Source organism: Octopus sinensis, linkage group LG9 (assembly GCF_006345805.1).
Source record: "Octopus sinensis linkage group LG9, ASM634580v1, whole genome shotgun sequence".
Lineage (NCBI taxonomy): Eukaryota > Metazoa > Mollusca > Cephalopoda > Octopoda > Octopodidae > Octopus > Octopus sinensis.
In genome coordinates this window covers 51106911-51128969 of record NC_043005.1, presented here as the reverse complement: position 1 = coordinate 51128969, position 22059 = coordinate 51106911, and the positions used below count along the sequence as shown (strand labels likewise).

General features: G+C 40.1%; 3 protein-coding genes across 3 annotated transcripts in view; all 3 read left to right on the top strand.

Moving 5' to 3' along the window:
- Positions 1 to 2137: 2137 nt before the first annotated feature.
- Positions 2138 to 2704, top strand: LOC115215418. The gene has a single exon (XM_029784579.1). It carries the CDS (start codon positions 2138 to 2140, stop codon positions 2702 to 2704), a length of 567 nt encoding a protein of 188 aa, XP_029640439.1.
- Positions 2705 to 4150: 1446 nt separating this feature from the next.
- On the top strand, positions 4151 to 5206 carry LOC115215417 (uncharacterized protein K02A2.6-like). The gene has a single exon (XM_029784577.1). It carries the CDS (start codon positions 4151 to 4153, stop codon positions 5204 to 5206), a length of 1056 nt encoding a protein of 351 aa, XP_029640437.1.
- A 7473-nt stretch (positions 5207 to 12679) lies between these two features.
- The window catches only part of LOC115215416 (dentin sialophosphoprotein-like), a 42961-nt gene continuing 33581 nt past the window's right edge, over positions 12680 to 22059 (top strand). Inside the window, exon 1 of the mRNA XM_036505671.1 lies at positions 12680 to 12824. The gene's annotated coding sequence lies outside the window, so the exon portion shown is untranslated. The remainder of the gene's footprint in view (positions 12825 to 22059) is intronic.

Sequence of the window (22059 nt, the reverse complement as noted above, 5' to 3'; positions counted from 1 at the left end):
AATAAGTATACCAATACATTATAGTGTTTTTATGCTTTTAATGTTCAATATTATTCCATGGAAAAACTTCTTTGGAGGATTAGGATACATGTGTTTTAGTGTAGTATTTTGTTTGAGAAGGTTGGATGTTTATGAGTCAAAACAGGAAATGGGGTAGGAGTTTCCAGTTCCTGTGTATAAGGGGGAGACAATTCTGTGGATTTTATACTCTTTAATTGAAATGCTGGATTTTCCGTCAAACAGGATGCTTATATCTATTTTTTGTCAAACAGGATGCTAGAAAAAGGAATACGGTCACCCGCAACCAGCAGAACTGAGAAAAACTTCGCAGATGTGCGTCCAGCTGTGAAGGGAAATCGCCGAATCACCATCTGTGAGCTATCACAGAATGTACAGATTAGTTACGGTTCAGTTAAGTCCATTATTACTGGTGATTCGGGTAGGAGACGCGTGTCTGCCGAGTTTGTGTCATAACTGCTTTCAGCTGACCAAAAGGACACTCGGGTTTCAGTTGCACAAGATCTCCTTGATTGTCTCGTGAACGATGAAAATCTTTTTGAAAACTTTGTGAAGGCCTCTGAGCAGGTGTCTTCAAGCTCTCGGCAAAATTTGATGCAGATTTTCTGCAACGATCACACGTTACACACGTTGCTTCCAAGCATTGCTGTAAGCAGCAGAAGTCAACTAATAACGTTAAAACTTAGGGCGCATGCACAGCAGAGTTCAAGGTCAATCTGTGTCTAGCGGCTTTACTCTGCGTGATTTAGCTTCGTTACTATGGCAACAGTTCGGATACTTATTTATCAGAATACGTCTATATATATATATATATATTGTTACACATTCATATCTATGTGTATGCGTGGGCGTGCGTGTGTGGAATGCATCCCCGTTTTTGGCACTATTTTATAAGTGTTACTACGCTGTGTCTAAAGGTATATAAGTATCACTGCGCTGAATGTCGGACAGTTGGTGTAACATGCAAAGCGAATAAACACATAAAACGATATATGCCTTCAATTGAGTTGTCCATCACCCATCAGAACGAAACGACACATAACATGGTGGCAGCGGTAAATAATTAATCGAAACTGTGCCTTTACAACAAGACAGAAACACAACGAACCAGAAATTTAACAAACAAAGCATCGCTTCGTCTTCGGACACACATACACGAGGTTCCAAAATGGCGACCCCCGTCACCGTACAGATGAATTTACATCCAACCATGAACTGGGACTCCGATGATATCGTGGAAGCGTTTAAGAAATTTAAATAGAAAACTCAACTAGCTTTCAAAGTTTCCTGAAAGGTACAACCGCCGAAGAAAACGTAAGCTGCATCCTTTTATGGACGGGAGAGAAGGGACTAGACCTATTTAATAGCTGGGACATGTCAGAATCGGATTACAATAACCCAGACACACTTTTAGAGAAATTTGAAAGGCACCTAGAGCCCAGGTCGAACCATAGAATTCACAGATACGAATTCCAGGGCCTGAAACAAGACCCACAAGAAACGATTGACAACTTCCTGTCCAGACTAAAGAATGTTGCCGAAAAATGCAAATTCAAAGATAAGGACGAAAGAAGAGTTGACCAATTAATATGGGGGTGTGCTCATAAAGAAGTTCAGAAATCCCTCATAGGTAAGGATGCTCTCCAGTTGATAGAAGCAGTAGACACTGCAAGAGCATTCGAAGCCACTACCAAACAAATGGCCTCACTTACCTTACAAACAAGCTCACTAGGCAGCAGTGTAGATATTGTATCTAGGCACAGGACGAAACATACCCGCAAACAAAGAACATGCCAGTACTGTAGTATGGAGCATGAGTTCAATAACCGGAAGAAATGTGCTGCATTCGGTACACGGTGCAAAACATGTGGAAAACCCAACCACTGGGAAAAATGTGTAGGCTAACAAAATCCCAGAAAAACAAGCCCGAATTTTCAAAGAGGAGCGGAAATAGAAAACAAAGAGCTATACATGCCCAACAACAAGAACAAAACACCTCAGAGGAGGAATTCTTGGCAGTCGGCACAATAAATGTGCATGAGATGGGAAATGACGACCAGAAAAAAAAAATGAGGCATACACAACGATACGAATACAAAAGAAGTCTGGCAAGAAACGAATGAACATTGACTTAAGGCTAAAGATTGACACTGGAGCCCAGAGTGATATCTTGCCTGTCAACCTTTTCAAAAAGATGTTCCCAGAACACATGACACAAGAGGATAAAGTCAAAGAAGGAATCCTCACACCAAGTGATGTAATCCTCACTGCGTACGGAGGTACCAGGATTCCACAACTGGGCAAAACAACAATCACAGGGACACACAAAGGAAAAATAATCAAGTGTTCTTTTTATGTCATAAAAACCGAAGGACCAGCAATTCTTAGACTCAATACCTGTAAAAATCTTAATATTGTGTCAATCAATGGTGAAGTGAAGGCAGCTCCAAGCAGGATTGACAGTGATATGCCTATCAAAGACCGACCACCAATCACAAACAAAGAGGAACTGATAAGCATGTACCCTGAATGCTTTGACGATACAGTCGGGTGTTTTGTGAAATGTCGATACCATATAACAGTCGACCCCAATATCAAACCAATTGTTCACCCAGCTCGCCGCGTCCCTCTAGAACTAAAAGAGAAGCTGAAGGCAGAGTTGGACAGAATGGAAAAAAAGAAATAATCACCAAAGTGACACGACCAACAGACTGGGTGAATTCAATTGTAATCAAGGAAAAACCCAATGGTACCCTACGGATATGCCTCGACCCAAGGGACCTGAACAAGGCATTAAAAAAAGAGTACCATCCAATTCCAACCCTTGAAGAAATCACACCATCATTGGCTGGATCCAAATTATTCAGCAAACTGGATGCCAGTAATGGGTACTGGAATGTAAAGATAGACAGTCATCCATGCTCACTACCTTCAACATACCATTTGGTAGATATCGATTCAACCGACTCCCATTTGGATTGAAGGTGAGCCAAGATGTTTTCCAGCGCCAAATAGATGAGACCTACCAAGGCTGCAAGGGAGCAATTGGGATAGCAGATGACATCCAAGTGCATGGCAAGGATGAAACCACACATGACTTCAATTTACATGAAGCTATGGAAAAAACCCGACAAGCAGGTATCAAACTCAATGCAGACAAGTGTGTGATAAAAGCAAAGGAGTGCAAATTCTTTGGAATTATATACTCTGCAGAGGGAGTTAAACCAGACCCCGCTAAAGTGGAAGCCATCAGACACATCAAAGAACCCAAAGACAAGAAGGAACTCAGGAGCTTCCTGGGACTCATCCACTACATGGGAGCCTTCATACCCAAGCTGGCTGATCACAATGTAAATCTCCGAGAATTAAATAAAGATGACGTAGAGTTTGATTGGTGTGCTTCACACACAGGATTTCAAAGCAATCAAAAAGCTCATCAGTAAGGAGACAACTCTTCAATACTATGACAGACGCAAACCAGTAATACTCCAAGTCGATGCTTCTATGAGAGGAGTTGGCGCAGCACGGTACAGGAAGGTAAACCCATTGCATATGCCTCGAAAGCTCTCTCACCCACAGAGACAAGGTACGCAAGTATTGAAAGGGAACTCCTGGCAGTAGTATATGGATGTGAAAAGTTTCATACATACCTGTATGATAGACGTTTCAATATTGAAACAGACCATCGCCCGCTAGAACAAATACATAGAAAAAACCTCACGAAAGCACCAGCCAGACTGCAAAGATTACTGTTAAGGCTTTAAACATACAACTACGATATCAGGTACAAGCCAGGGAAAGACCTGATATTGGCGGATGCTCTTTCCAGACTATCCTCACATGATAAACAGGAGATGAAAGGACTAAGCATAAAGGTCCACCACATTGTAAATGTAACAACTACAAAGCTAGCAGAAATCAAAGAGGAGACCAGCAAAGATGAAGAACTCCAGCTCTTTACTCAGATGGTGATTCAGGGTGGCCAGAAAAAGAGACGTCAGGTGCAGCCCCCTCAATCGTGAATATTGGGCCATCCATGATGATATATCAGTGGAGAATGGAATCCTGATGGCTGGATCCCGAATAATTATACAAAGAGATTCTTGACAAGATCCTCCAAGGGCATCTAGGAATGGAGAAATGCAAGCTCCGAGCCAACTCAGCAGTATATTGGGTAGGCATGTACAAAGACATAGAAAAGACAGTTTCTACATGCTACATCTGTCAAAAGTACAGAAACTCACAACAAAAGGAGGAAATGATATCTAGTGACATCCCAAGAAGGCCATGGCAAACTATTGGAGTAGATCTGTTCACAGAAAGCCAAGAATCGTATTTGATAATGGCCTGCTACTACTCCAAATTTCCATTTGTGAGAAAAATGAAAGACCCGAGAGCCAAAACAATCACTGCAGGGGCTCGAGGACTTCTAGCAGAGCAACGAATACCAGAGCAGATCATATGTGACAATGGAACCCAGTTCACATCGCAAGAATTCAAAAAGCTAGCCGATGAGTATGGGTTCAATATTACAACCTCATCTCCACACTACCCCAAAGGTCATGGGTTTATAGAAAAACAGGTGCAGACAGTGAAGAGAACAGTAGTCAAATGCCGAGAGATTAAGGAAGACTCACACCTGGCACTTCTGTCCCTACGAGTGATACCACTGAGAGCTGACATGAAATCCCCAGCAGAATTGCTGAATGGTAGGAAGTACAAAACTACCCCGCCAACTAAGATCCAGCCTCCTATTGACCAGGAAGAGACAAGGGCAAAGCTAGCAGCCACTCAAGAACAATCACAGAAATATTACAACAAACATGCACAATACTTACCTGAGATACTTGGAGGACAACATGTCCATACTCAAGATCCCATAACTAAAACATGGATCCCAGCACAGGTTGTCAGTAGAGCTGAAAATCCAAGATCGTATATAATAGAAACGGAATCTGGTAGGCAGCTGAGACGCAACAGGGCCCACATCCGCCCAACACCAAAGCTGTCGCGGACAACATGTACAACACCTGCTGCATTAGTGACAACATCCACAGAATCATCACCCCAACGGGCACCAACCACCCATCAGCAGTCCAACAACACACCTCAGACACCGGTGCGAAGCACAATCCACCAGATGGCGAAAGAACATCCTGCCACCGGTTCGATACCGTTTATGGCTTAGCAGACATCAGGAGACCAATAACTGCTACCATATGAATTTCATAAAAAAAAAAAATATATATACATGAACTTTCAAAACTGCTATGATTAATTTAATTTTACTCAATTTGGTTTTCATTTTCTTATTAATTTTTTTTTAGGCAATTGAAACTAATGGTATATTTTGATAAAAATGTAAATATTTTCTCTTTTTATTCATGATAAAGTTCTTTAAAAAAATGAAAAGATAAGTAACTAATTCTACTAGATTACAAAGCAGAGGCAGAATAATCTCACGGTCTCTGCTGCAGGATTGCCATCTCACGCTGACAATCCATTAGAGTAAGGGAGACTACTATATTTGTCTTCACTGCCAAAAGACCCCTTTATTTTTTATTTTTTCAAGAAGGAATGTTACACATTTATATCTATGTGTATGCGTGGGCGTGCGTGTGTGGAATGCGTCACCGTTTTTGGCACTATTTTATAAGTGTTACTACGCTGTGTCTAAAGGTATATAAGTATCACTACGCTGAATGTCGGACAGTTGGTGTAACATGCAAAGCGAATAAACACATAGAACGATATATGCCTTCAATTGAGTTGTCCATCACCCATCAGAACGAAACGACACACACACACACACACACACACCACACACACACACATATATATATATATATATATATATATATATATTATATATATATATATATATATATATATATATATGTATGTATATATGTATATATATGTGTGTGTGTGTGAGTGTATGTATGTAGCATGTATGTATGTATGTATGTATGTATGTATGTATGTATGTATGTATGTATGTATGTGTGTGTGTGTGTGTGTGTGTGTGTGTGTTTATTCCCCATCACCGCTTGACATCCCGTGTTGGTGTGTTTACTTCCTCGTAACGTAGCGGTTCGGCATAAGACCCCGATAGAATAAGTATTAGGTTTAAAAAATAAGTCCTGGGGTAAAATCTTTCAAGGTAATGTTCCAGCATGACCGCAGTCAAATGACTGAAACAAGTAAAAGAATAAAAAAATGATAAGGATTATATAATCAATATGGTATAATGTTGTCTATTGTGAATGCGTGCAACTTAGTGGTTAAGGGTATATGACTTCCGATCGTAAGGCTATGAGTTCGACACCCGGAACTGTGTTGTCTTCTTGAACAATACATTTTATATTTCACGTTGCTCCAGATCATTCTGCTGGCAAAAATGAATTGCACCTGTATTTCAAAGGACCAGCCTTGTCGCTTTCTGCGTCACTCTGAACCCCGCCGAGAATCACGCTAAAGGTACGCATGTCTGTGAAGTGATCAACCACTTGCACGCTAACTTCACGAGTAGCGTGTTCTGTTGGTTGGATCGACTGGAACACTCGTCGCCGTAACCGACGGAGCGTGACCCGACTTTTTGTCTGATGTCACTTTGTCCAACACTACTCCGTCCACGTCTTTGGTCCGACGTCTCTTTATCCGATGATTTTTTTGGGGGGCCAACGACTTTTTGTTCAATTGTAAATACATTCTTTAGAAAACAAGGTGAACTTCAAAAGCAAATAATCATGGAGAATTTTATTGAGAGGACTTTTTGTTGGACAAGAAAATCATTGAAACAAAAAGATGTTGGACGAAAAGACGTGGATGAAAAGACTTTTGACGAAGTGACGTCGGACGAAAAGTCATAGCACCGTAGTTTCAAGACATGTAACCAAACGAAGGGTTATCTAGGTCTAAGTGGTTGAGTTACCTGCTAGAGTTACTTGTGAAGGCGCATGGCTCAGTGGTTAGAGCGTCGGGCTCACAATCATGAATTAGTAAGATCGATTCCCGGACCGGGCTGCGTGTTGTGTTCTTCAGCAAGACACTTTATTTCACGTTGCTCCAGTTAACTCAGCTGTAGAAATGAGTTGCAACGTCACTGGAGTCAAGCCGTATCGGCCTTAGCTTTCCCTTGGATAACATCGGTGGCATGGAGAGTGGAAGCTGCTATGCATGGGCGACTGCTAGTCTTCCATAAACAACTTTGACCGGATTGTGCTGCGTGGGGTAACATTCTAAGTGCAACCCGATGGTCATTCATGATCGAAGGGACCCTTTACCTGCCAGAAGTAGTAGCGATTATATCTCTCCTGCTTTAAAATATAGTCGATAATATAGTCTTAGATACTAAGATAGAAAATGTCTGAATAAATAATGGAGACGTCGCTCCCGGAGTACCTTTGTTTATGGGTCCGCTCGATGAGTTGTGACTCGGAGTTAAACAGGGTCGGTGAACTCTAAAAATAGCGCTTAGCGCAGCGGTTCTCAACTGCGACTCCCAGATCCACATGCAGCCCTCAAGCATCTTTCGGCAGCCCTAATCGGTCTTCCCTCTATAAACATAATAAATTTGTCTTAGATTGACTTGCATTTTACTTCCTTTTGGGGCGGACCCCTAAAAACTTTTGTTTTAAATCAGGCTTGGAAATCAAAAAATAAAATTTAAAAAAAATAAAATAAAAATATGATAGCCACTGGTTCAGTGCACCAGACGGAATGCATTGCAGGTTTTTCTTTTTAAATCTATTTATCTGTTTTGAAATCAAAGTCAACTTTACATTTAATCTTTTCCAAACAAATACAATAAAGAACCAGTAGGCTGGGTAGACTGGCGGAAACGTTACAGCATCAGAATTTGATTTGTTCATTTAATTCTGAGTTCAAATCCTGCAGTAGCCCACTTGGATGGTTGACGTAATCCATCGACCAGTTTAATACCACTACCTGGTTTCTAGTCACCTTCAACAGAGTTCACTGTAATACAGGCATCAAAGGAAGGGGAACGTTTCCGTTTCCACTTCTTTCCCACCAATCTCGAAGACTCTGTAAAGTATCATGGTTACTGGCTTCCTTCAAAATTAAACAGTACAAGCAACATCAACAATAGAATGTGGCAGAAAAAATACTTCAATAGTATCAAGAATTTAAAAATTGAGAGGCGAAATGTATTTGATTCTTTAGCAGTTAAAGAACACAGCTGCACATAGACGTCTCCTGACCAGTAAGGACATGGAATGACGGAAGAAACTGGCCTTGCATCAGATCTACTGCCGGTGTGGCTGTGTAAGTGTGATTCCAGGTTCAGTCACACTGAATGACACCTTGACATCTATTACTATAGCCTCGGGCCGACCAAAGCCTTACGAGTGGATTTGGTAGATGGAAACTGAAAGAAGCTCGTCGTATATGCATATATACATATATATATGAGGTCTGATCAATGAGTATCCTGACTGTTGCCATAGTAACGAAGCTAAGGCACGAAACTGAAAGAATCCTGTGCATGTATGTTAATGTATCTATTTATGTATGTGTGTGCCTTTGTGTCTGTGTTCGTTCCCCCACCTTCGCTTGACAACCGGTGTTGGTGTATTTACGTCCCCATAACTTAGTGGTTAGGCAAAAGGGACCGATACTATAAGTAGTAAGCTTAAGATATAATAAGCCCTAGGGCTGATTCGTTCGAGTAAAATCTTTCAAGGTGGTGCCCCAGTATGACCACCGTCTAATGAGTGAAACATGTAAAAGATATAAGATACTGGGCTTTTATGGAGGTATCCATAATCTAAGCATATAATTCAGGAAAGATAAGGCAGAAAAAATTACTTGTGAAACGAAGTCAAGAACCCATTATGAATTAAAGGACCGCGACTATACATAAAGATTTCGTGTTCAGTAACAACTTGATGCTACAACGCAGATAGAAATCACAGAAATAAGTAGGCTTAAGTGTGATCTTCAGTGAGTCTACGACCTTTGCAGGAGAATTCGAAAACCTATAAGTTTACTTTATAAAAGGTACAAAGTACATTTACTGAAATATAGGTCATGAGTTGGGCGGACCATAAAGACTGAAATTATAACACTGAGAATATTGAATGCTATATCAACGCTTTAATGATTACATGTATGTAGCTGTATGTATCAGGTAATCAATATTGATTTTTCACAAAACCAGAAAATTTAAGCAAGAGTCATGATGATAATATCGCATGTGTTGCGTATAGAGAATATTCTGGAAAAGTGATACTCTTAGACGATGTGTAAAAAAGTTTTTACTCTTGACTTTTTCTTCCTATCATAGCTTGTGTTCCGATTTCTCTAGTATCGGTATTGACTTTCATATTTCACCCTGTTTTGTACAGTTTCAAGGTGCTTGTGTATTGACAGTTTCTTCGCTTATTTTTTCGTGTGATATTTAAGTCACAAGGTATTCGGATGTTTATTAGTCTGAAAAAAACTTCTATTGTAGTTTTTGGCATTTATAGTTGGATGATTTACTTCGATCCCCTTGTCAGTCAGCAGACTGACAAGTAGATCCGTGTCCCAGATGGTTATAACCAGGATGCGGTCATACATCGCACTAGGTACATATTTATGGAATTTTATACTATTTTATTATTAAATAGATAATTAAGGCGGCGAGCTGTTAGAATCGTTAACGCACCACACAAAATGCAAAGCAGCATATCTTCCAGCTTTGCGTTCTGGGTTCAAATTCCGTTGAGGTCGACTTTGAATTTCATCCTTTTAGTGTCGACAAAATAAGTAACAGCCAAACATTGCGGTCGGTGTAATTGACTAGTCCTTCTTCCGCAAAATCCTAGGCTTCCTGCCTATAGTAGAAGGTATTATTAAAGGACTGTGAGAGTCGGTAAACTAGCAGAATCATCAGCACTTTGGAGAGAAAATGCTGAGCGGCAGTCATTTCGATTCTTTATGTTCTGAGTTTAAAAATCTACCTAGATCGACTTTGCCTTTCTTCCTTTCTGGGTTGATAAAATAAGTACCAGCTGATGTAAACGATTTAACCTCCCCACTAAAATTCTTGATCGTGTGTCAAAATATTAAAATATCATTAAAAGGGCAGAGTCGTTATAGTGTCGAAGAAAAGGATCTGCGACATTTGTTTCAGAGACCAACTTTTCAGAGGCTAACTTTTCATTCTGTTAGAGCTCGATGAAATAAAGTACCAGTCAAGTACTCGAGTCGATGTAATCGATTAACCCCACTTATTCCAAAACTGTTGGCCTTGTGTCTTAATTAGAAACAATTATAAGGGGTGTGTAGACTGGCAGCATTGTGAAAGCGGTGGACAAAATGCATTTCAGTACTTTAGTAGAAGTATTAGTAGTGGTAGTAGTAGGAGGAGGAGAAGCCATGGTGATAATTTATCGCCGAAACCAGATTCTTTGTTTGCAGTGTTTTACTTTTTACAGTTATTTTTCATTTTTAAATAATAGAATAAATATGAGATTTTGAAAATGAGAAATGTAAACCAACTTAAACCGAACCATACAAAAAAAAAACAAAAAAACTAAATACAGTATTTTAACTTGATTTTGATTTTGTTGGTTCTTGGGAAACCTTGGAACTGCCTTCCACCCTAGTCTCTCCTGTACAGTAATATTGTTTTTCTTTTGTTTTTCATAATGGTTTGGCTTCGGAGGAACGGCTGTGCCCATGATTTTCGCAGACCCTCCAAAGCCCATTGAGACCGGCGGTTAATGTTCTTCTTGTGAAGATAGAAGAAGATGGCTAAAGAAATGACGTTCTGCAAGAATCGAGAAATAATTGGTTTGAGTTGTTAGTTTAGGATCTAAGGCGGGGAATTGGAATTCTGGAAATGAATTGGGTGAGTTAACTGCCGCAACGACAGACTTCGAATGCATTGATTTACCTTTTATCCATTACTCGTTTCAGTCATTAGACTGTGGCCATGTTGGGGCATCGCTTTGAAGAACTTTAGTCGATCGAATCGACCCCCAGGACTTATTTTTTAACCCTGGTACTTTTTCTATTAGTCTCTTTTGCTCAACCGTTAGATTAAGGGGATATAAGTACACCAGCACTAGTTGTCAAGCGTTGGTGGGGCACAAGAACAGATACAATTACACACACACACACACACACACACACACGACGGAAATCTTTCATTTTCCGTACCCAATCCATTCATAAGTCTTCAAAAGTCGGCCCTAGGGTATAATAGAAAACACATATCCAGCCATGTTGTTGGGGACCAAACTTCTTACCGCACAGTCACGACAAATCTGGGTACAGTATACTTTGGAAATCGTCATATAATATGGTGTACATGTTAAATTTCCAGTTTTCTGTTAAAAGTAAACAAAATATAAGAAACAAATGCTCTCATCATCCAAAGAAATTTCCTTGTTGAAACGGCTGATACTTCAGGTTTCCAAAATTTTTCTACATATGCTAATCGAAGAAGAACCAAGAGAAAACTTCTATGCAGTCGCACGATCTGTTAGAAATAGCAGTGAAATATCACTCATATTGCACATTATTATCTTAACAAAAGAGAAGTACAAGTTAGATAATGTAGCCCTAGGTATATTGTGACTCAAAATAAGATAAGATGGTCATTGTTAGAATGATTTTTTAATAAAAGGTGTCAGCAGAAGTTCGCCATTACCTTCTGCCGGAACCGCGTGGAGCTTAGGTGTTTTGCTCATAAACACATACATCGCCTGGTTTGAGATCCGAACCCGCGATCCCTCGACCGCGGGTCCGCTGCTCTAACCACTAGGCCATGTACCTCCACGTTCAGGGCTGACCTGAGTGAAAACAACAGCAACAATAATAATCCTCTGTGCTACAGAGGCCTAAACTTCTTTTGAAGAGGGCTAGTAGTTGATTACACCGATCCCAGGGATTAACTAGTACTTATCTTATCGATCCCGAAAAGATAAAAGGTAAAGTCGATCTCGGAGTTATTTGAACTCAGAACGTAAAGACGGACGAAACACCGCTAAGAATTCTGCCAGCTCGCCACCTTAATATAAATACAATCGGCAGAAAAAGCAACACCCTTTGTTTTTATCTTACGGGACCATCTTCTCAGATGTTTGTTATTGTTATTGTAGCTCTATCTCCGATTGTCATTGTTGTTGTTGTGGTTGTAACTATATCTGAGGTGTTTAGAAACAGCAGTGACCTGAGTAAGGCTGCGAGCTGGCAGAAACGTTAGCACGCCGGGCGAAATGCTTAGTGGTATTTTGTCTGCCGTTACGTTGTGAGTTCAAATTCTGCCGAGGTCGACTTTGCCTTTCATCCTTTCGGGGTCGATAAATTAAGTACCAGTTACGCACTGGGGTCGATGTAATCGACTTAATACCTATGTCTGTCCTTGTTTGTTCCCTCTGTGTTTAGCCCCTTGTGGGTAATAAAGAAATAGGTATTTTGTCTGCCGCTACGTTCTGAGTTCAAATTCCGCGGGTATCCCAAATCGATGAACGTAAATAATAAAATGTTGTATACAAGTAATAATCCTTTCTGGCGATTTGCTTGGCGTGCTAACGATTCTGCCAGTCGCTGCCTTAGGAATGGTATTAATAATAACCACAGTTCGCCATTGACGTTCTCTTTTTAGTCACATGTTCCTAAAACGTTCTCTTTGTGTTCGACGAAAAAAACAGAAAACAACACCTATGAACACAAAATAAGCGAAACGAGATAAAAGACAATCACAAGCGTCTCTAACATTTTAAAACGTCTTCAACGTATTTTTGTGCTTGTGTTGTATAAAATCTTGTTCCTGTTTTATTGCAACGATGGTGGGTAAGTTTTGAAACTTTTAATATATGAAAAACTGCTGCACAGACGGAATTTGTATTTTATTCTTTCGTGATCCATGATGACAGTAAATTAGTAAGTACTAGTCTATAGGAGCTATTCAAACGACTGTATATGTTTTTACTACAAAATGTGTGCCCTTGTGTCATTTAAGCGATCAATATATGAACATCAACCATTCAGATCAAATTTAACTAAGATTGTAGGGTTCATAAAATCGTTAAAATGTTAACTAGTGGCTAATTAAAAAACTATGCAAACATTTTTTTTTATTAAAAACGGTGTGCCAGGGTAAACAAACAACATATTAACAACTGTTACGCAAATGAATCTATCTATTGACTTTCTAGGTTGACCCATCTCTTCTGTGCCTCTCAAAAAATCGCAGGTCAGGCCCACGTTTGGATATTGCTCCTAAATACTGGACGATGCTATTACTGACCGCATCTAGAGAAAGAAAGGTCACTTGACTTATAATATTAAACAACTCTCAGTCACGCTCCACTCCTCGACCCACAGATCTCCTGTCTGTTTCCTCAGCCTTTTTTCTATCGTTGCTATAATGACATCGACTTCTTAGGTTTCACTCCATCACCATTCAGGTACTTCCGATTCAGCCGTCTCTTCCATTCTTACCACTGACTTTGTGTTCATCTACCAAGCCCTGCACTGATTTTTGCTCTCCTTCCTTCCCCGGAATATCACCTGTCTAGAAATCTCTTCCTGTTCATGTTATCCCCGTAGATTTTGACTAGCAACACATTAAGTGGATCATTAAAAGCATCAGGCTCACTGATCTTCAAGGGCCTTCAGAAGTCACAAGTACGGCACCTTCCTCCAAATCTAGCAAATAAAAAGTAAGGCCCATAAAGTTCATGGATCAATAAGTACCAGACGCACTGTAGTTGTTGCAAACAATTGTATATCGTGAATCTCTTTTCTATAAAATTTGTAGATTTGTGCCAATGTCAGAAATGAATATATAAATAATAATAAATCTCTGAACGAGGTATAAGCACGACAATGTGAGGTATACTTGCCATCTCAATATGGCTAACCACAAAGGGTGGGTGTTACTGTAGCTTGTAGCCCCAGGAGAACATCGTCTCCAGCTGACTTTAGGCACACTTTCTGTGCCCTTATGGTATTTACAAAGGGAGGTCATACGCACCCAGAAACTGCAGTCTGTGCGTATCACTTAGGTTGACGAGGGAAGGATGACCCCCCCCTTGCAAATACCATAAGAGCACAGAAAGTGTGCCTAAAGCCAGCTGGAGACGATGTTCTCCTGGGGCTACAAGCTACAGTAACACCCACCCTTAGTGGTTAGCCATATTGAGATGGCTAGTATACCTCACAATATATAAATAATTATCGCTTAAATCGAATATACTATTTATCCTCTATCTCTCATCCGAAGCTCTACCAAATACTGAGGCCCGATTCAAACATTTATTGTCTTTCTCTACAAATTTTGTAGACTTGTATCAATATTATTGTTAATGTTTAACTCGAGGTCGTTCTTGATCGAGTAGACCTATGATCAATTCTTTCTTTTTAGGAGGATCTGGGACAACATTGTCCACTGTACCCTACCATTTTTTAAGACGGTAGGATGTACTGTTGGAAGTCAGCTGCTGCTTCGATCAGGTCAAACAACTACTTAGTGGCTCGCTCACTGGGTCGCTTGTGCTACTGAAAATTACCTGTATAAACGTGTATGCTAATGTGGTTATATTTAGATACGCACATGTGTGCACACGTAAAAATGTGTGTATATGTGTATGTAAAGATATTTAACAGCTAGTATTATTTAAACATCGAACTTGATATTTTTAAGATAGGGCTCCAGAGAGCATAACATCTTATTACATTAGTTGTTGATTTTATTTCCAGATCAACTCTAATATTGCAAAATAGTTATCAAATACTTTATAGTCGTAACTATATTTTTTAAGGGATTTCTAGGCCCCTCTCAAACCAGTGAGATCACTGTTGTTAATTTTCTTAATTTGTTAGTCGGTCGATGGCTATAGGAAAAACTTGAACACGGATGGAATTTCAAAAGAACCGACGGCTTCCAGAGAAGAACTAAACATAGTGTTTAGCACCGATCCCGGACTGTGACCCAGCATGGAAAACAGTAGTAGTGAATGAGGTTAGCTTAAGTGAAGGTAGCACTAGATTACAATATCAGTTAACCGACCTTGAGGTGCAGAGGTAATAACATAAGTATTGAGTTGGGTAGAAAAAGCAACAGCACGTCTGCGGGTCAGAGATTGGAACATGATAACTATTTTACGTCATTAAATCGGGTGGAAATCTTTGATAGTGATCTCCGATGTGTAAGCAGTATTCCTTTGTGTGTCCCATTCGAGCTTTGAATTGAGTTAATAATAACAGGGAACTGAAGCATTCTAAGGCTGCTGGGTGGGATTTGAAGGATATTCGATTGCTATTTATTGTAGTGGTAGTGGTGTAGACTTGTTGCTGTTGTTTAACTGAAAAAACATTCCTGATCGAGTAAACTTGTGAACAAAGAACTTCTAGCCGTGACCTTCCCGTCATTTTATAGATCAGAGACAGAATTGTCGAATTTAATCTTCTTTTTTAAAGACAAGAAGTTGTCATTTGAAAAGAATTTTATTGCTACTTTTGTAGATCGAACGACCGCGTAAAGAATGCACGAACAACTTTTTTTGCAGAGCGGGTCACATGTGACATTACTCATCACCAGGTGGGCCGCACTGCTAAAAAAAAGCCAAAGCAATTTTTCGTTAAAGGTGCCATTCAGAAGGTCACACGGGCCGCAGTTTGGTCTCGAGGCATACTCGTTGGTTTGCTGGAGATTAACTCGTCGACTTATTGTTGTAGTTGTATTTGCTATAACACTATATTTGTAAATTCTATTGCTGTTGGCTCTACTGTTCTTGTTCTTTATCCGTCAGTCAGTTCTAAGCATTAACTGGCAGCTCCGTGAGTTACGACGACGGAGGTTCGAGTTCATCTGATCAACGGAACAGCTTGCTCGTGAAATTAACGTGTGTTTATGTCTGTGTTTGTCCCCCCCACGATCACTTGACAACCGATGTTGGTGTGTTTACGTTCTCGTAAATTAGCTGTTCAGGGAAAGAGACCGATAGAATAAGTACTAGGCTTGCAAAGAATAAGTCCTGGGGTCGATTTCTTCGACTAAAACCTTTTAAGGCGGTGCTCCAGCGTAGCACCACAACGACGATAACGACGACGACTACCACCACCACCAGCACCAGCACCACCACCATCATGGCTGGAATCCCTCCAACCATTGTTCTAATTTATCAAAACTTAAACATCACACACACACACAACACACACACACACACACACACGCACACGCAACTATGCATTTAAGCACATACATATGTAGATGCGTATACACATATACACACATACGCATATGCACACAAACACATACATATACATATAGGTGAATCTATCTATCTATCAATCTATCTCTCTCTCTCTCTCTCTCTCTCTATATATATATATATATATATATATATATATATATATCACGTGACCGACCAGACCATCAGATGTTGCTACACATCGCTGGTCACAATGCATTCGCATTGTTTTAGCCTTCAAATGACGCAACCCTGCTGGCTAAGTGAGCAGGCCAACAGAAGAAAGAGTGAGAGAAAGAGTGGTGAAGGAGTACAGCAGGAATCACCACCCCCTGCCGGAGCCTCGTGGAGCTTTTAGGTGTTTTCGCTCAATAAACACACACAACGCCCGGTCTGGGAATCGAAACCGCGATCCTACAACCGTGAGTCCGCTGCCCTAACCACTGGGTCATTGCGCCTCCACACACACACACACACACACACACACACACGCACACACACACACACACACATATATATATATATATATATATATATATATATATATCTGTCTTGCTGCCTGCCTTCCTACCAACCTACCTACCTACCTACCCAACTACCTATACGCATATGTGTGTATATGCGTATATATGTATACTCGTATGTTTGCATTATGGTTGTATGTGTGTTTGTGTGTATATTCATCTATGTTTGCAAGGAACTGGTATTTATCAAAATATTTGCAAGTGTTTGATGGGGTAGCATCATACATAAAATATATAGACAAAACGTTTGGCGGGAACTCACCTGGGAAAAGCAGGGAAAGGCCCAATCAACACAATTCTCCTCAGGATCCCAATATGCCCTCATGTGTACACTAATTAGATTTCATACAATCTCAGAAGTAAGAAAATTGATCAATGTATTGATTAATAAAACTCTTCTGCGCTTGATATTCCCAAAAGAATATCAACTCACAACATATGACACCTTGTTATATATTATTTCCTCTATCCTCTACTGAACAATAGAAGTTTTCATCAAATAGGTAGGGTAGCAAATGAGATGTAGCGAAGCGTATCTAATCTTTTTTCTACCTTTAATAAACTTTTCTACTTAACCGTTTACCTGTTCTGTATATCACATGTGATTGGCGTCTATGGATCATAAATGATACGCATTTCTAATTATTTTCAACAACTAGAGCAACTTGGAACTTATGAAAGGAAAGCTTTATATTACCCAAAACATATGACACAAGAATCAATTAAAAGTCTGAAAACAAGCATTTAATGTAATGTTGGCACTCCGTCGGTTGCGACGACGAGGGTTTCAGGTGATCCAATTAACGGAACAGCCTGCTCGTGAAATTAACGTGCAAGTGGCCGAGCACTCAGCAGACACGTGTACCCTTAACATAGTTCTCGGGGGAGATTAAGCATGACACAGAGTGTGACAAAGATAGGTGTTTTCGCTCACGAAACCGCGATCCTACGACCGCGAGTCCGCTGCCCTATTGCGCCTCCACTGAAAGCAAGCATGAATGTATAGGACAAGCTTATGAAAATGCTTTGGACAAGTAAAGAGTTGAGATTGTAGTGCGAACAAATTTACTGAAAAATTTACTATTAACTGGCATACTTCGGGACCAGATGTCTCCGTGAGATATATTTTCGTCACCGGACTTTGCAATAGTTATGGAAAAGGATTTTAAGAAATGTAGAGAAATTCTTCACAATGAATGAAAAATGGAAATGCAATTAAACTTCTGTACACCACAACAACATTATCAATGACTTCACTACAGGTATCGAAACGAATAAGAAAGCACAAAATTTCTTAGAGTGACTAAACAATATCTTTGAGAAATGACGTACTGAAGTCAAAACCAAGACGGATTGAAGTGTGAATACTCAAAATAGAGGGTTTTTTTCATACTTGCGTTACAATGAAGCCTGACTACTATCATGCTGCCTATTTAGATCTTTTATACACATTTGTTATAGATTACTTCATAGAGGAGCTAACTAATATGTTGTAACAAAGGTTTAGAGCAGTGGTTCTCAACCATTCTCCTTTGATTCCCATTTTACTGGGATGGTCTCTCATAACCATTTGATGTTTTAAAATTCCTATTATATTTTTATAATTAAATATTATTAGCAATCGTAATAACAAATTGTTAAAATAGTCTGTGTATTGTAGAAGTATTACCAATTTATTGTACATAAATTTTAACAAAAATAATCTTATACAGAACCCCAGGTGCTAAATGGACTCCAAGGATCATATGGAACCCGGTCGAGAAACACTAGTTAGAGGGTTGACCAATAACAGGCTATAATAGGTATTTTTAATTTACAGCATTCACAGCAGTTATGCGATATCACCAAACCTCTTTTTAATAGTATATGGTCTGTCACTATCAGGATTAAAGAGTTTGGATGAGTGTGTTTGTGTGCGTGTATACATAATACATACATACATACATACATACATACATACATACATACATATGTGCGTATATATATATATATATATATATATATATATATATATATATATATATATATAATACAAAATGGGACGAGAACGCAAAACATCCGGACAAATAGGTGATGCAAAAAGGGACAACAAAACATCCAGATAGACGATACAAAGGAACAAGGACGGGTCATTCGAAGCTTTCTATCCTCAGTCAAGAACCGGACCATCTTCGCAATTTCGGCTGATTAATTTTGGGATTGCTCCAATCTGGCCAGCCCCCAGGGAAACCTAAGCTAAGAGCATTAGATTCCTTGGAAGAAAGCATCGAATGTATACGAAAACAAGGACGGATGTATGTATGTATGTATGTATGTATGTATGTATGTATGTATGTATGTATGTATGTATGTATGTACATATGTATGTATGTATGTATGTATGTATGTATGTATGTATGTGTGTGCGTGTGTGTGTGTGTGTATGTATGTATGTATGTATGTATGTATGTATGTATGTATGTATAGATTCTCAGACCGATGTGGTGATAAAATATAATGGTTTCTTGTCTATGGGATACCCACCCAGAAAGTTTCAGGTTAAAACTCAAACACTGGTACAAAATGTGACAGCAGAGGAGTATCAAGAGCTATGACTAAGATATGGCTCGGCCTCCTTAGAATGTAAGAAGTTAAGGGCCGAAACTCTTTAATAAGTTGTGAAGTGGGGTCGAGACATCTTCTCTGAAGACCTTATGCCGTTGAACTCTTCCTAGGGTTTGTTACTTCCTAGTTCGTAGTCACCAAGCAGCATACAAATTATATTATCAAACACAACCCAAAGTACACCAAACAGCATACCAACTATAGTGTTTTCAATCGATATACTAATCATACTATTAAGAGTAAACATAAAACTACATTGTAACCAAGCTACATGTGAACTACACCGTGACCAAATCACACATAACGACACCGAGCAAACAACAGAGGTGTTACCAAACTATATGCCGACTATACCACCAACAAACATCAAAGTATAACATTGTGATCATATCACAATTACACTATCAGCAAACAATATATACCACCTACCCAGTTAAGAAAAGGAAAAGCCCAACTACATACTGAGCGTACTAATTAATCTGTCCGTAAATAACATACAAACTACACGAAAGTTATCGACACAGCATTGTCAACAAATAGCATATCAACTGCACTGTAACAAAACAACACGTGACTACATTCTCTCAAAATATATAAAACTGCATTGTCGTCAGACTATACGAGGGGCGTTCAATAAGTAATGCCCCTGACCCACTTCCCATAGCAGTAGAGCAACGACACTTGGCACAGTTATTAGTCTTTTCCTACATAGGTACTACCCAGAGTTATGCATTTCTCCCGTCGTTTGATACAGCTCTGGAGACCGTTTTTGTAGAAGACCCCAGCTTGGTCCTCCAACCACGACGTGACTTCAGAAATCAAGGCTGCATCATCTGGGAAACGCTTTCCTTTCAAAATCAACTTCATGGCTGGGAAGAGGTGAAAATCAGAGGGTGCAAGGGGAGGAGTTCATAGCTGCACGCCTGTACTTCTGATCTGACGACACGCGAGTTGTGGACCGGAGCGTTGTCCTGCAGGAGGAGGATGCCTTTGCTGATCTTGCCCCGCCTCTTGATTTTGATAGCTTCTCTTAATTTCCTCAAAAGTGAAGCATTATAGGCTCCTGTAATTGTGGTACCCTTTGCCAGGAAATCTGTCATCACTACTCCGTCCTGGTCCCAGAAGACTGTGAGCATAACCTAGTCAGCGGAGGGCTGCACCCTTGCCTTCTTTGGAGGAGGTGAGTCACGGTGCTTTCACTGCATTGACTGGGCTTTGGTCTATGGATCATAGTGATGGACCCAGGTTTTATCCTGTGTGATCAGTCTTTTGAAAAATTTTGACTCATCTTCTTGGCACATCTCCAAATTCATCCTCGAGCACTCAACGCGTTCTTGCTTCTGGAAAGGTGTGAGCAACCTGGAAATCCATCTGGCAGACACCTTTTGCATATGCAAATGGTCATGAATGATAGTTTCCACAGACCCGGTACTAATCTTGACCTTATGGGCTATTTGGCGAATAGTTATGGGTTGACCTTCCAAAATGGCAGCCTCAACTTGACGGACAGACGTCTCATCAACGGCAGAAGGGTGCGACCAGATCTGGGAGCTGTTTCCACAGAGTTCCGACTATGTTTGAATTCACAATGCCAGCGTTTTACAAGGTCATATGATGGGGCATCGTCACCATAAGTTACTTTCATTTCATCAAAAGTCTCCCGTGGTGTGCGTCCTTTCAAATACAAAAACCAGATCACTGCTCGACACTCAACAGGCTCCATTTCACACTTGACTCAGTTCAAACACCTGTAAATCAGAAATCACAATTAGTTCAGAGCTGTAATTCGCCACTTAATCTATAGAGGTATAAATAAGTGCAAACAACTGCAAGTGGGTCAGGGGCATTACTTATTGAACGCCCCTCGTACAGTGACATTCTCAAATCACAAACTACGCTGTGACCATGCAATACACAGTTACACTGCAAGCAATCAGAACAAAATTATTACGTCACTTCACAACATGCATCTACGCTGTGAGTTTATGACGCAAAACTATATATACTGTGACCCAACTAAATACAACACAACCACTTAAGCGACATCACACTGTCAACAACTACTCTTGTTGTGATCAAACAACTCGTCTAACACAACTGTATTGTCACTCTAGCATAGCCAAGTACGTTGTGACCAGTCAACGCACCACTATGACCGAGCAATCAAACATACCAGTATGTCTTTATCAAGTATCATTGAAGCTTCACTTAACATGTGGCCAAATATCAAATGAACAACACTGTCACCAACCAGCACACGAAAAACACAACCAATAAAAGCGCAAGTGCACTATAATCAAACAGTGTACAATCTATATTGTGACCCAACGATACACTAGCTACATTATCACCAAACAACGCACAAATCACTGTCTTCACCGAAACTATACGAGGGGCGTTCAATAAGTAATGCCTCTGACCCACTTCCCATAGTAGTAGAGCAACGAAACTTTGCACAGATATTAGTCTTTCTCTACATAGGAACCACCCAGAGTTATGCATTTCTCCCATTGTTTGATACAGCTCTGGAGACCGTTTTTTTAGAAGACCCCAGCTTGGTCCTCCAACCACGACGTGACTTCAGAAATCAAGGCTGCATCACCTGGGAAACGCTTTCCTTTCAAAAACAACTTCATGGTTGGGAAGAGGTGAAAATCAGAGGGTGCAAGGTGAGGAGAGTAGGGGGTGGGGGAGGAGTT